We start from the raw sequence: 16,375 nt of genomic DNA on the forward strand, positions 1-16,375 counted from the left end.
TATATATATATATATATATATATATATATATATATATATATATATAAAATGTGTTATTGTTGTTAGGTACTGTTGAGTCAATTCCAACTCATAGTGACCCATGTACAACAGAATGAAATGCTGCCTAGTCCTGCACCATCCTCACAGTCCTTGCTATGCTTGAGCTAATCATTGTAGCCACTGTGTCAATCCATCTCATTGAAGATCTTCTCTTGACCCTCTACTATACCAAGCATGATACCTTTCTTGACATATATGTATGTATGTATATTTTATGTGTATGTGTGTGTGTGTGTATTTATCTCAAGGAAACAGCCCACTCATTTCTAGAGGCTGGCACGTCCCTGATGGCTCAAGCATCAGGCTAGAGGCTTCTTCTGACTCTGTAGCTGGAGGGGCTGATGAATCCAAGATCAGCAGGTCAGACAGCAGACTCTGGCTCACAGGCTGCAGAACTGACGAATCCCAAGAAGAGGAGGTCAGGTGATGACAAGCCAGATGCAGGATCCAGAGCAAGCAAGTGTGCTTTGCCAGAGTGTCCATATATATTGGGTGTAGGCCACACCCCTGAAGAAATCTCCCTTACCACTGATTTATTGATTATATCAGTTCACACCATGGAGGATTTTTTACATAACTGCCAAACTACATCATTGCATAACTGCCAAACCACTGAGAATCATGGCCCAGTCAAATTGGCATGCAACATTAACCATCACAGCCCATCTCCCTTTTTGTTGGGGGCAAGGGAGGAGAATTTTATGTCCTGCAGGGAAGGAGTTTTTTTTTTTTTTTTTTTTTTCCGGCCATTTTTACTTTGGGCAGGGCTCCATATCCACTCTTCTCATGGTGGTCTTGGTCTTTCTTGATGTTGTCAGAGGGGGCAACATTTCATCGGTGCTCTCATCTGTTGCTGCATTGGTTTTTGAGAAATACCCCACCTTCCTCTATTGTGTTAGAGACTCAAGAAACCTTACTGCTCTCTGTTCCTCCAGTCTTAGGTCCCAGGCTAATCCACCTTTTTACCACCATTCAGCATATTCTTTTTATCATCTCTTATCCATTCTAGGATTTATAATTGTATTTTGCATGAAGGAAAAAGTCTATGCCATATTTCCAGGACTGAAAAAGTTTTAATCTGACTTTTTTTTTCTTACAGTTTTTCTTCATGACTTTTTTTTTATATTAAATTGTTCCTGTGGTTTGTGTGTGTGTGTGTGTGTGTGTGTGTTTTCCTGGAATTTCTTGCATTTCCCCCAGACAATATGTATAGTAATATGCAACTTATAAAATCTGGACTCTAATCAGCAGTAAAAGCAAATCAAAACTAAAGGTACCTTTCCGTAGATAATGAAATCCTTAGGTGAGAGCACTCAAATCCGTCTTTGATTTACTTCCATGTCTGTAAATTTTTTTTTTTTTAACAGTGCAACACTTTGATCATCAAAAATCCTCAAAGACTTTTCTGGAACATAAAAATGGCTGATTTCAGTGTGCCTCGGGTTGATTGTATACGTGAGTGAGCATACAGTTTTGAGCAAACTAAAACTAGAGAATTAACTGGTATCTGTCAATTTCATAAGAATATAGATCTGGACTCTAAATAGATTTTTCTCCATAAGGTATCTCCACCAAATACATAAATATATAACTATATTTAAGTTGAGTTAAATTTCTCTCTGCTCAAAATCCTCAAAATCTGTTATAATTCATGACCTTTCAGAAAGAGATGTCCCTTATTAAATATGAGTTGGGACCTTCTAAGGCTAGAACAAGTATCCCAGACCCAAATCTTCTCATCTATGATATTTTTATTTAATATATTATAGAAATTCTATTTTTTATTTGGTTATTTTTCATATCATTCAGTATTCCTCTCATTTGTTCATGTGTTCTTTTACAGTCTCAAGCCTATGGAATATACTTATAACAACTATTTGAACATTCTTGTCTGCTAATTCCATCAACTCTGACTTCAGTAATTCTGGTCCTTATTGGTTTTTTTTCCTCCTATTTATGGAAGATACTGTCCTTCTTCATAGTTCTAGTAATTTTTAATGTGTGCTGAACCATGTAAATTTACTGTTGTTGAATGATATCTCATGCTTTAAAGAGAATTGGGCTTTATTCTAGCAGGCAATTATTTGCACATTAGTCTGATTCTTTTGGGACTTGATTAAAAGCAAGCAAGCTCTTTTGAGGGAAGATAGAAAGTAAATTTTACTCTAGGCTACATTTACCCCACTTTTAAGTTCTGATCCTTCTGGGGTCACTAGTTGATGTCTTCTGACTTTAACCGTCTCAAGATGGAATTGGAGCCCTGGTGACACATGGTTAAAGCAGTTACTTGCTAACTGAAAGGTCAGTGACTCAAATCTACCAGCTGCTCCATGGGAGAAACATGTAGCAGTCTGTTTCTGTAGAGCTTACTACCTTGGAAACCCTATTAGACACTTCTACTCTGTTCTATATAGTTGCTACAAGTCAGAATTGACTTGACAGCCAATGGGGTTTTGTTTTTTTACCATATTATTTTCTGCTTTGAATTTTTTTTGTTGTTGAAACCATGTTTTCAGTAATGGAAGGCATTTTGAATAAAATGAAAAAACAATATTTTTTGTGGTAATATGGATTTTGATATAATCAGTTAGATATATATGTCCCAAGAAGTCTCTTGTGCTGGGGTTGATGGGATTCATGCAATTATACAGGCCTGCCACCAGATGGCAGCATGCACTAAAAATGGATAGCAGCTTAACACTAAACCTGGAGGTGAAAATACAGGCAGGCACTCTCTCCTGTGGGTTGCAGAAAGATTAATAAAGTCTGTCCATTCTGGCTAGTAGGACCTTGGATGATTCCCAGCCCTGTGTGATTTCATGAATTGTTCATCTTACAGACCTTGGTAATTTTTTTTCTCTGGATGTTTTCCTCCTGGAGGTTTTCCCTGTGCAGCTGCAGATTTGTATTCAAAGACTCAAAGCAATGCTTTGTGCAGCTATGGAAATTTTTCTCTGTCTAGTTTCCTCCTTTAGAATGATCTTTCCAGCAAATTCAAGCTTCCTCAGTGTCCCAACCTTCACATATCTAATCTCTGTCTCCTTTACTCAGCAAGATTACCAGACTCTGTTCAGGTTGCTTCTCTCTATACTTTAGTGTGGAAATTGCCCACAAAAAATGTCTGAGTAATTAGGGCTCACCTCATTTGTTTCCTGTTTCTCAGAGATTACAGTCTTGTGCTGCCTGATGTCTAATGTCTGAAAAATAGTTGTTTCCTATTGTTGTTGTTAGGTGCCGTCGAGTCATCTCTGACTCATAGCAACCCTATGTACAACAGAATGAAACACTGCCCAGTCCTATGGAAGCCTCACGATATTTGCTATGCCCGAGCCTATCGTTGCAACCAATGTATCAATCCATCTTGTCGAGGGCATTCCCCTTTTTTGTTAACCAAGCATGACATCCTTCTCCAGAGAATGGTCCCTTCTGACAACATGACCACAGTAGGTGAAATGAAGTCTAGCCATTCTCACTTCCAAGGAGCATTCTGGCTGCACTTCTTCCAGGACAGATTTTTTTTTTTTTTTTAGCAGTCAATGGTACTTTCAGTATTCTTCACGAACACCACAACTCTTGTTTGGTCTTCCTTATTCATTGATCAGCTCTCACATACATATTGTTGTTGTTGTTATATGCCCTTGAGTTGGACCCGACTCATATCACATTAGGTGACTGAAATTACCATGGCTTGGGCTAGATGCACCTTAGTCTTCAAGAAGACATCTTTGCTCTTCAGTACTTGAAAAAGGTCTTTTGGAGCACATCCGGCCAATGCAATGTGTCTTCTGCTGTTTTGATTGCTGTTTCCATTGGTTTTGATTGTAGAACTAAGGAATATGACATCTTTGTCAATTTTTTCTCCAATTATCATGATGCTGTTTATTGGTCCATTTGCGAGGATTTTATTTTCTTTATATTGAGGTGTAATCCATACTGCAGACTGTTGTCTTTAATCTTCATCAGTAAGTGCTTCAAGTCATCCTCACTTTCAGCAAAGTTGTGTCGTCTGCATATCACAGCTTGTTAATGAGTCTTCCTCCAATCTTGATGCCACATTCTTCTTCATATAGTCCAGCTTCTCAGATTATTTGCTTATCAAACAGACTGAATAAGTAAGGTAAAAGGATGCAACCCTGACACACTCCCTCTCTGATCTTAAACCAGGCAGTATCCCCTTGTTTTGTTTGAATGACAGCCTCTTGGTCTATGTGTAAGTTTCTCATGAGTACAATTAAGTGTTCTGGAATTCCCATTCTTCTCAATATTATCCATAATTCGTTATGATCCACACAATCAAATGCTTTTGCATAGTCAAGAAAACACAAGTAAACATCTTTCTGGTATTCTTTGCTTTCAGCCAAGATCCATCTGACATTAGCTATGAAATCCCTTGTTTCACATCCCCCTCTGAATCCAGCTTGCATTTCTGGAAGTTATCTGTCAATATACATTGTTATCTGCTTCAGCCATTTTTTGAATTATCTTCAGTAAGATTTTACTTACATGTGATATTAGTGATATTGTTCAATAATTTCTACATTCCGTCAGATCACCTTTCTTTGGAATGGGTACAGATATGAATCTCTTCCAGTCAATTGGCCAGGTGTCTGTCTTCCAAATCTCTTGGCATAGCTGAGTGAGTGCCTCCAGCACAGCATCTGTTTGATGAAACATCTCAATGGGTATTCTGTCAATTCCTGGAGCCTTGTATTTCGCCAATTCCTTCAGTTCAGTTTTGACTTCTTCCTTCAACAGCATTGGTTCTTGATCATATGCCATCTCCTGAAATGGATGATCACCTACCAATTCTTTTTGGTACAATGACTCTGTGTATGCCTTCTATCTTCTTTTGATGTTTTCTGCATCATTCAATATATTGCCCATAAACCAAAAACACCCAAACTCACTGCCTTCAAGTCAGGTCCAACTCATAGTGACTCCTCCTTTGGTTCCTGAGGTGGTATCTCTATGGAAGTCGATTGCTCAACCTTCCTTCTGAGGTGTGACTGGTAGGTTTGAACCTCCAGCCTTCTGGTTAGCAGTCAAATGCCTTAGGCACTATGCCACCAGAACTCCTATATTGCCCATAGAATCTTTCAATATTGCAACTCGAGGCTTAATTTTTTTTTTTTTTTTTTCAATTCTTTCAGCTTGAGAAATGCCAAGCGTGCTATTCCCTTTTGGTTTTCTAACTCCAGGTCTTTCCACATTTCATTGTAATAATTGGCTTTTGTCTTCTTGAGCTGCTCTTTGAATCTTCTGTTCAGCTCTTTTATCTTGTAATTTTTTCTATTTGTTTTAGCTACTCTGTTCAAGAGCAAGTTTCAGTGTCTCTTCTGACATCCATTTAGGTCTTCCTTTCTTCCTGTCTTTTCAATGACTTCTTGCTTTCTTCATGGATGATGTTCTTGTCATCCCACAATTCCTCTGGGTTTTGGTCAGTAGTGTTCAGTGTGTTAAATCTATTCTTTAGATGGTCTCTAAATTCAAGAGGGATATAATCAAGGTCATATTTTGGCTCTTGTGGACCTGTTTTATCTTCAGCTTTAATTTGATCTTGCTTATGAGCAGTTGATGGGTCTGTTCCACAAACAGCTCCTGGCTTTGTTTTGGCTGACGATGTTGAGCTTCATCATTGCTTCTTGCTACAAATGTAGTCAATCTGATTCCTGTGTATTCCATCTGGTGAAGTCCATGGATATAGCTGCCATTTGTGTTGTTGGTAAAAGGTATTTGCAGTGAATAAGTCGTGGTCTAGCAAAATTCTATCATGTGATCTCCAGTGTTATTTCTATCACCAAGGCCGTATTTTTCAACTATCAGTGATTGTTCTTTGTTTCCAACTTTTGCATTCCAATCATCAGTGATAATCAACACATCTTGATTGCATGTTAAATCAATTTCTGACTGCAGAAGTTGGTAAAAATCTGCAATTTCCTCATCTTTGGCTTTGGTGATTGGTGTGTAAATTTGGATAATAGTAGATACTGCCTTGGAAACCCAAGGAGGGGTCACTATGAGTTGGGGCTGACTCAACGGCACATAACAACAACACAACAACAGTAGTATTAACTGGTCTTCCTTGTAGGATTATTGATATTACCCTATAACTGACTCCATTTTACTTCATGATAGATCTTGAAATATTCTTTGTGATGATGAATGCAACACCATTCCTCTTCAATTTGTCATTCCTGGCATAGTAGATCATATGGTTGTCTGATTCAAAATAGTGCAAACCAGTCCATTTCAGCTCACTGATGCCTAGGATATCAATCTTTATACATTCCATTTCATTTTTGACAACTTCCAATTTTCCTGGGTTCATATTTTGCACATTCCATGTTCCAGTTATTAATGGATATTTGGAACAGTTTCTTCTCATATTGAGTTGTGCCACACCAGCAAATGGGGGTCCTGAAAGCTTTACTCCATCTGCATCATTAAAGTCTACTCATACCAATTTTCTAGCGGTTTATGGTGGAAAGGAATGCACTGTTACTTTATCCTTACTGGAAGCCAAAGTCCTCAAAAGCATAGTTACTAAATTAAAGATTAAGAATAAAAGGAGAAAGGCAAAGGGCTCCTCATATACCCATGAAAAATTATAGATGATTAAAACAAATAAGTACAATTAATTTTTCCTTATCAGTTAATTCAGTCTCATATAATTGTTTTTTTTTTTTTTTTTGCCCTGGATCTTGAAATACTTTGTTGGACCTCTCTTCAGAAATTTTGATATAATAGCCTCAGGTGGAGCCCAGGCATGAGTATTTTTAAGATATCCCCCTTCCCCTAGCAATTCTTAAATCCAAGGCATTAATCAAATTAACATTCCACATATTTCTTTTTCTAAGAGGATTTCTGCTGCTGAAGGTACAAAGGAGCCCTGGTGAAACTGTGGTTAAGTACTCAGCTGCTAACCAAAAAATTGACAGTTCAATCCCACCAGAGGCTCTGTGGGAGAAAAACATGACAGGCAGTTTCTCTAAAGATTTACAGTTTTGGACACTCTATGGTACAGTCCAGGAGCTCTGGTAGCATGGTGCCTAAGGCACTTAACTGCTAACCAGAAGGCTGGAGGTTCAAACCCACCAGCCACTCCTCGGAAGGAAGATGAGGCAATCTGCTTCTGTAGCGATACTGCCTCGGAAACCCAAGGAGGGGTCGCTATGAGTCGGGTCCAACTCGAGGGCACATAACAACAACAACAACAACAACATAGTGCAGTCCTATTCTGTCTTAAAACACTTCTAACTCCTTACATAGTTTTACAATCTGTAGGTAACTTATTTTATATTTATATCAATGCAGTTAAAGTAATTTATTTTTAAAAGTTAATCCTGTATAATATGACTTCTGGGATTTTCTTCAATTTGTACTATGTATTATCCATTCTTTCAATATGATTATTTGACTGCTATTTCACTTTTTTTTTTTAGTTTTGTATCAGATTTTCCTGTAAAGAGACTCGTTTCTTTATGGATTCTAAGGCATGCAATTCTATTGTACATTGCAACAAGAGTGGAGTAAGTAACTGTAATGCTCATTTTAAGCAGTATGATCTGAGCAGTACAATAGGTAATTTGATGATTTTTAAAAAAAATATGAATTATTATTTGCTACCATTTTTTAAATGCTATTTGGTGTCCTGTTAACAGTCTATATTGTTTCAATCTTTTTTTATTAGCAAATCTTACCAATTTATTAGAGATAATAAAGTAGAATCATTTTAAATGATTCTGAATGCAAAAATGTTCTGGTAAATATGTGGAGTGGATGTATTGTTTTAACAATGCACTTTTATCAAAAGTTATTGTGTTACTAGATAATCAAAATGATCTTAATTTTACAGAAAGAAGGCTGAAATAGGTGAAAAAAAGGATAATTAGAGTTATCTTGCTAGTCTTGCCAGTTAATTTCGAGTATGGGGGCTGTTCTGTGAAGTTAGCAAGTAGATAATAATTAGTGGCATGTTACTGTAGCTGCTGATATTTGAATCTGGCTATGGAGGAAGCTGAAATATATATATAAAAAAATAAATATATATATATAAATTGATTAGGCAGCTGGAGCAAGATACACTTTCCAAAGGTAGAGACAAGTTCAAGGAAAAATTTGGGAAATTTGATAACTTTGTCCACTTAAATTAATTATAATGCGATACTATTTTAAGTAAATATAGAATATCCTTTAGTGTTGAATCAAGAACAATCTTTGTACATTAAAACATGCTTCATTTTCTGATTATTCTAGACTTGCAATAATTTTAACCATTGCCATTGTCATAAGGGCTTTGTTCCTCCTAACTGCACAATAATGAAAGGAGAGTTTGGAAGTGTTGATGATGGACACAAATTTAAAACTGGTTAGTATCTTTAAAATTATATTAATTAAATACAACATGCAATAGAATAAATTAAAGTATAAATTCCAAGCTAGATTAAAAAGCAACTGATGTTAGCAACATGAACTTGTTTTGTTTTCCAGATTTAAAAAAACCTAAGGCAATGTAAGATTAATACTGTTCTTTTTGTATAGCATTAACATTGTTTACTGAGAATAACCATACCCAATGTTAGGCAAAGAATATCAGAAAGATGTTTACCAGTGTTTTATTTACTACACAAAGGCATTCAACTGTGTAGGTCACAACAAATTACGGGTAATATTACAAAGAATGAGAATTCCAGAACACTTAATTGTTCTCATGAGGAACTTGTACAGAGACCAAGAAGTAGTTGTTCAAATAGAACAAAGGGGTACTACATGATTTAAAATCAGAAAAGTTGTGTCAGGGTTGCATTCTTTCACCAGACTTATTCAGTCTGTATGCTGAGCAAAAAATCCAAGAAACTAGACTATATGAAGAAGAATGTGGCATTAGGAATGGAGGAAGACTCATTAACAACCTACAATATGCATATGACACAACCTTCTTGCTGAAAGTGAAGAACACTTGAACCACATATGGATGAAAATCAAAAACTATAACCTTTACTATGGATTACACCTCAACATAGACAAAACAAAAATCCTTACCACCGGACCAATAAGCAACATCATGATAAATGGAGAAAAGACTGTAATTGTCAGGCATTTCATTTTACTTGGATCCACAGTCAATGTTACAGAAGCAGCAGTGAGGAAATCAGACGACATATTGTACTGGGCAGGTCTGCTGAAAAAGACTTCTTTAAAGTGTTAAAGAGCAAAGATGTCACTTTGAAGACTAGGGTGCACTGGACCCAAGCCATGGTATTTTCAATTGCCTCATATGCATGTGAAAGCTGGACAAGGAATAAGGAAGACCAAAGAAAAGTTGATGGATTTGAATTGTGGTGTTGGTGAAGAATACTTAATACCATGGACTGCCAGAAGAACAAATCTGTGTTGGAGGAAGTATAGCCCCCAAACTCCTTAGAAGTGAAAATAGCCACTTTGTCTCAGATACTTTGGTCATGTTGTCAGAATGGGCCAATCCCTGGAGAAAGATACCATGCCTGGTAGAGGGTCAATGCAAAAGGGGAAGACCCTCAATGAGATGGAATGACAAAGTTGCTGCAACAATGGGCTCAAGCATAGTGAAGATTGTGAGGATGGTACAGTCGTGGGCAATTTTTTGTTCTGTTGTACATAGGGTTGCTGAGAGTCAGAGTCAATGACACCTAACACAACATTAGGCAATTTTGGCAAGGAAAGAAATTCCAGTGCATATAGTTTGATCAATTAATTCATATCATTGGCTTTGGATTGTCTCATATATTTCTCATTTAAAATAGTGTCAGTAGTCATTGGTATAATAATGCCACCAGAATCTTTCAGTTAGTGTTTTATTCCTAATTACTTCATAATTGATTGTTTTTCTCCTGCATTGCAAAGGCTCCAAGCTCATCATTTGAAATTTCCTTTTTAAGTCTTCCCCTTCCTCCATTCCTTAGTGATATTTCGAGATCAAGCAGGCTGGATGAGAGTGGCAACAACTGGGAGATGCCCTTTGGTACCAGAAGGTTCTCCCAAAACAATCTGGGAGCAGAGGTGGGGTATTCACCCTAAACTCTTCCCTCCCAGGGCCCTGAAAATCAGTAATTAAATATCTGGGCATGTTTTTCTGTACTTTAAATGCTGGGGAGAAGCATACCAAGGGTGAACGACATCTTTTGTATTGAAATGGCAAACATTTTGTTATTTATATTTTCACTACAAAAAAAAAAAAAAAAAGAATTCTAACCAATAACAGCAATAATAAAGGCTATGTGGGGCCAGGAATGAACATGGGGGGAGGGACAAGCCAGGAGGGAGAGTGTGCCTCTGAACTCTCTGCCAATGCCCCCTCACCAGTCCTCACTCCCCTCTTTCGATATTTAACACCCTTCTGTCCTCTGTATCTGATCCTTCTTCCTTAGCAGGGCTAAGCCCCCCCAGCCCTAGCTCTCCCCTGCCTTGTTTCCTTAGAAAATATTCATCTTTGGAACCAGGCAAGGAGACAAGCTGAACTGTTCTGTATGTGAAAATAGAGGGTGGAGGAGTTAGAACTGTAGCCTGACCAGGCTGAACAAACCAACCTTCCCCACTGGGGTTCCTGTTAACTGAGAGGTTTTTCAGGTAACAGATTATGAGTGAAGAACAGGTTAAAGGTCACCCTAAAAGTAAGAAACACTGAGTCTTCTCAAGGGAATGGGGTTTAGGGAGGCCAAAGTCACAAAGAACAGCATTAGTTAGAACTTCCCTAAGCTGTGCAATGAGGTAGACTCTCAGACTGAACACATGAACATGCCCAGAATCTTCTAGCCTGGTTCCTGGCTTTTCCTCAGATGAAAGACGAGGTGGGAGGCTTGAGACCTTAATCTTGGAGACACTGGCACTCTGTAATTAAGTCTCATTCTGCTCTGAGGCAGAGTACATGGAAGCATCAGAGTGAACAGTTTTTTAGGGTACCAGCCAGGGACACATCCATACTAGTCCAAAACAAACAAACAAACAAAAAAACCCAAAACACAAGAATTTAATTATGTTGTTGTTAGTTGTCATGGAGTGGGCTCTAACTCATGATGACCCCTGTGCAACAGACTGAAAATGTTGCCCAATCTCACACCACCATCATGGTGTTGAGTCCATTGTTGCCTTCCACAGTAGGGTAGCTCATCTTCTAGCACTATGTTGGACAATCTTCTGTTGTTATCTGTAAGGTTTTCATTTGCTAATTTTTGGCAGCAAATTGCCAGGCCATTTTCCCTAGTCTGTCTTAGTTTGGATCTCCACTTAAACCTGTCTACCAAGGATAACACTGCTAGCATTTGAAATACTGGTGGCATAGCTTCCAGCAACATAGCAACATCCAAGCCAACACAGTACAACACACTGCCAGGCACTTGGTGGTCTTCAGAATCTTACTGATGAATGGTAAGATGTGAGGGGAGGGCAATATTTTTATGATCCTATGATTAAGTCTCAGTCTCTTAGTGAGATTGTGCCACTGAGCTGTGACCTTCACACGTGCTTCTCAGCTTTTTTATTTTTCACCCATTAGATGAGACAGGAAGACTAGAGAGACTATATTCTGTATTTCTCTTCCCCCATGTTGAAGGCCAGAGGGGGCCTATGAGTAGGAGCCAATTTGATGGCACCTAACAGCAATAACAGGAGCTCTGGTAGCTTAGTGCCTAAGGCACTTGACTGCTAACCAGAAGGTTGGCGGTTCAAACCCACCACCCACTTCTTGGAAGGAAGGTTGGGCAGTGATACTGCCTCGGCAATCCAAGGAAGGGTCGCTATGAGTTGGGTCTGACTCAATGGCACATAACAACAACAACAACACATATTTTAGAAAGTTATGGCTTCAGTTATATGTTAGGTTTAAATTTCCAAATCACAGATTATTAAAACTAGTTTTCTAAGCTCTTCCTTTAGTGCAGAGTCTCATAATGCTTTCAGCATTGTCAGATCCTGCTCTCCACTGTAGGCTTTTTGACCCATGTTTGGAATTATCCTGTTCATGTATTAATATTTAACCTTGCAGTCACTGTGTCAATCCATCTTTGCTGAGGGTCTTCTTTTTCTCTGATCCTCCTCTTTACCAAGCACGATATCCTTCTCCAGGGACTGGTCCCTTCTGACCACATGACCAAAGTAGGTGAGATTAAATCTGGCCCTTCTCACTTCTAAGAAGCATTCTGGCTGCACTTCTTCCAGGTTAGATTTGTTCATTCTGGCAGTCCATGTTATTTTGAGTATTCTTTGCCAAAAGCACAATTCAAAGACATCAATTCTTCAGTCAAGCTTTCACATGCATATGAGGTGATCAGAAATACTCTGGCCTGGGTTAGGTGCACCTTAGTCTTCAAGGTGACATCTTTGCTCTTCAACACTTTAAAGAGGTCTTTTACAGCAAATTTGCCCAGTTCAGTATGACATCTGATTTCTCTGCTGCTGCTTCCATGAATATTGATTGTGGATCAAAATGAAATGAAATTTTTGAAAACTTTCATCTTTTCCCCATTTATTATCATGATGTTTTTTATTTGTCTAGGTGTGAGGACTTTTTTTTTTTTTTTTCCTTATGTAATCCATACTGAAGACTGCATTCTTTGATCTTCATCAATAAGTGTTTCATACCCTCTTCACTTCTAGCAAGCAAACGTCTCTCATCTGCATATCTCAGGTTGTTAAAGAGTCTTTCTCAAATCCTGATGCCACATTCTTCTCCACATAGTCCAGCTTTTCTGATTATTTGCTCGGCAAACAGATTGAATAATTATGGTAAAAGGATACAGCCCTGACATACAACCTTCCTGATTTTAAACCATGCAGTGTTCTCTTGCTTTGTTGGAACAACAGCCTCTTGGTCTACGGGTAGGTTCCTCATAAACACAATGAAGTGTTTTGGAATTCCTATTCTTTGCAATGTTATCCATGATTTGTTAGGGTGTGCAGAGTCAAATGTCTTTGGATAGTCAATGAAGCACAGGTAAATATCTTTCTGGTAGTCTCTGCTTTCAGCCAAAATCCATTTGACATCAGCAATGATATCCCTTGTTCCATTTCCTCCTCTGAATCCAGCTTGCTTTTCTGGAAGTTTCCTATCAATATACTGGTACAACAGTTTTTTAATTATCTATAACAAAATTTTACTTGGGTTTAATATTAATGATGTTATTCAATAATCTCCACATTCTGTTGGATCACCTTTCTTTGGAATGGGCACAAATATAGATCTCTTCCAGTTGGTTGGCTAAGTAGTTGTCTTCCAAATTTCTTGGGATAGATGAGTTAAGCACCTGCAAAGCTGCATGTTTGTTAAAACATCTTAGTAGGTATTTTGTCAATTCCTGGAGCCTTGTTTTTCACCAGTTCCGTAAGTGCAGCTTGGACTTCTTCCTTCAATACCATTGGTTCTTGATCATATGCTACCCCCTGAAATGATTGAAGCTTGACCAATTCTTTTTGGTACAGTGACTCTATGTATTCTATCTTGTTTTTTTTTTTTTTTTTTTGATGCTTCCTGCATCTTCTTTTGATGCTTCCTGCATTGTTCAAAATTTTTCCCATGGAGTCCTTCAGTATTACAATTTGAGGCTTGAATTTCTTCTTCAGTTCTTTCAACTTGAGAGTTGCCAAGTATGTTCTTTCCTTAGGTTTTCTAATTCCAGGTCTTTGCACATTTCATTATATACTACTTTGTCTTCTCAAGCCGTCTTTTGAAGTCTTCTACTTAACTCTTTTATTTCAATATTTCTTACTTTTGCTTTAGCTACTCTCCATTCAAGAGCAAGTTGCAGAATCTCTTTTGAGATTCATTTTGGCATTTTGACTGCTAACCAGAAGACTGGTGGTTCAAACCTACTAGCCACTACTCGGAAGGAAGATTGTGCAATCTACTTCAGTAGTGATATCACCTTGGAAACCCAAGGGAGGGGTCACTATGAGTTGGATCTGACTCCATGGCAGTGAATTTGGTTTTTTTCTTTTTTTGGTCTGTTTTTTTAATGATCTTTTCCTTTCTTCATGCATGTTGTTCTTGATGTCATCCCACAACTCATTTGGTCTTTGTCATTGATGTTCAGTGCATCAAATCTGTTCTTCAGATAGTCTCTAAATTCAGGTGAGATATACTCAAGGTTATATTTTTGTTCTCATAGACTTGTTTTAATTTTCTTCAGCTTCAACTTGAACTTGCATATGGGCAATTGATGGTCTGTTCCACCTTCAGCTCCTGGCCTTTTTCTGACTGATGATATTGAACTCCTCCATCACCTCATTCCAGAGATGTAATCAATTTGATTTCTGTGTATTTCATCTGATGAGGTCCAAGTGAATAATCACCATTTATGTTGTTCAAAAAAGGTTATTTGCAATGAATAAGTTGTTGGTCTTTACAACATTCTATCATGTGATCTCTGACATTGTTTCTTTCACCAATAGCATGTTTTCCAACTACTGATTCTTCTTCTTTGTTTCCAACTGTTACATTCTAATCATGAGCAATAATCAATACATCTTGATTGCATGTTTCATCAATTTCAGACTGCAGAAGTTGGTAAAAAATCTTCAATTTCTTCATCATTTGCTTTGGTGGTTGGTTTCTAAATTTGGATAATAGTCATGTTTACTGTTCTTCCTTGTAGGTATATGGATATTATCCTATCACTGAAAGCATTGTACTTCTTCATATGTTCTTTTTGATGATGCCATTCCCCTTCAATTTGTCATTCCCAGCATGGTAGAGCACTGCTTCTCTGTCAGTTCATTGTACCTTGGTGCTTGTATGTTGCTGTAAGGTGGAGGCTATGCCACTAGTATGTAGAATATCAGCAGAGTCATCCATGGAGGACAGGTTTCAGCAAAGCTTCCAGACTGAGACAAACTGGGAAGAAGGACAGGGCCATCCACTTCTGAAAGAATTGGCGACTGAAAACCTTATGAGTAGCAGTGAAGCACTGCCTGATATATTACTGGAAAACTTTAATAAGAGCTGTGAAACATTGTCTGATATAGTGCCAGAAGATGAGCCCCTCAGGTGGAAGGTACTCAAAATAGGGTTGGAGAAGAGCTGCTTCCTTAAAGTAGAGTAGATCTTAATGACATGGAAGGAGTAAAGCTTTTAGGACCTTCATTTGCTGATGGGGCATGACTCAAAATGGGAAGAAACAATTACAAACATCCATTAGTAATAGGACTATGGAATGTATGAAGTATGAATCTAGGAAAATTGAAAGTTGTCGGTAATGAAATGGAATGCATAAATATAAATATCTCAGGTATTATTCAGCTGAAATGGACTGGTATTGGCCATTTTGCATTAGACAATCATATGGTTTACTATGCTGGGAATGACCAATAAAAATGTCTAGGTTAATGTAAAACATTCCTTAGGACCAGAGTTGGTGATAAGAATTAATGCTAAGGATTTGTGTGTGTGTGTGTGTGTGTGTGTGTTTCTTTTTTAGAAACTGCTTGCCTAAGGTAAACCTTCCTGGTTGCCTGGGGAACTTAGATAAGAAGCTGGCTGCTCAAGGTTTCTTCTTGGGTCTTTGTTTTAACATCATTATCATGAAAAGAATATTTCTTAAATTTGGCTTTTGTGGACTTGTGCATCAGTGTCAAAACTCCCTTTCCTGGAGTGTATTCCTTTCACATCCTGGCATGACTATAGAAAAGATATTCCCTTAATTATTTATGATTGTTTAACCAAATAAGGGGCCCAAGGACAGGTATCTGTAAAAAGTCTGACAGCAGCATAAACCTGGGTTTATGTTTAATTCAGACATTTTAATTTTGATTAATGCTTTAGAAAAATCTTACTCTTACGGTCATTGCAAGATTCTTACCAGATGCTGGATCGAGCAGCAATTTTGGCTCCAGTAAGCTGTGATTTTCTGTATTTACTTACATCTTCAATTTCCAACACATTGCTTAGCTTATGATCTCGTCTCTGGTGGCTCTAAGAAAAGTTTTTTTATTTTTTCAATTTTCTATGTTTTTCGTATTGTGAGGATTTCAGTGACAACTTCCAAGCTCTTTACATGTTGGACTAGAAACTGGAAGTTTCAATATATTTTTTAACTTGTTAATTTTTACGTGTAAGAAACCTAATGATTTTTGTACATGTATTTTATCAGTGGACCATCACTATTTTCCAAAGTCATTTAGTAATTTTGAGGTGGGAAAATACCAGTTTAAAAGTGATGTAACCATAAGAGACCTAAATAAATGGAAAAATATCCCATGCTCATGGATAGGAAGACTGAACATTGTGAAAATGTCAGTTCTACCCAAAGCAATCTATACATTCAATGCAATCCCAATCCAGATCCCA

The 16,375-nt window shown here is 37.7% G+C and overlaps 1 protein-coding gene across 1 annotated transcript in view; it reads left to right on the forward strand.

Annotated features, from left to right (window-relative positions):
- The window catches only part of LOC103192135 (disintegrin and metalloproteinase domain-containing protein 5-like), a 246,507-nt gene that overhangs the window by 208,366 nt on the left and 21,766 nt on the right, over window positions 1-16,375 (forward strand). Inside the window, exons 17-20 of the mRNA XM_007935062.2 lie at window positions 7,503-7,589; window positions 8,317-8,428; window positions 10,002-10,098; window positions 15,851-15,920. Coding sequence (XP_007933253.2) covers window positions 7,503-7,589; window positions 8,317-8,428; window positions 10,002-10,098; window positions 15,851-15,920 — 366 coding nt within the window. The remainder of the gene's footprint in view (window positions 1-7,502; window positions 7,590-8,316; window positions 8,429-10,001; window positions 10,099-15,850; window positions 15,921-16,375) is intronic.

This window comes from Orycteropus afer, unplaced genomic scaffold (genome assembly GCF_000298275.1).
Source record: "Orycteropus afer afer isolate SDZICR_OR568_19922 unplaced genomic scaffold, OryAfe1.0 scaffold00024, whole genome shotgun sequence".
In the NCBI taxonomy this organism is placed as follows: domain Eukaryota; kingdom Metazoa; phylum Chordata; class Mammalia; order Tubulidentata; family Orycteropodidae; genus Orycteropus; species Orycteropus afer.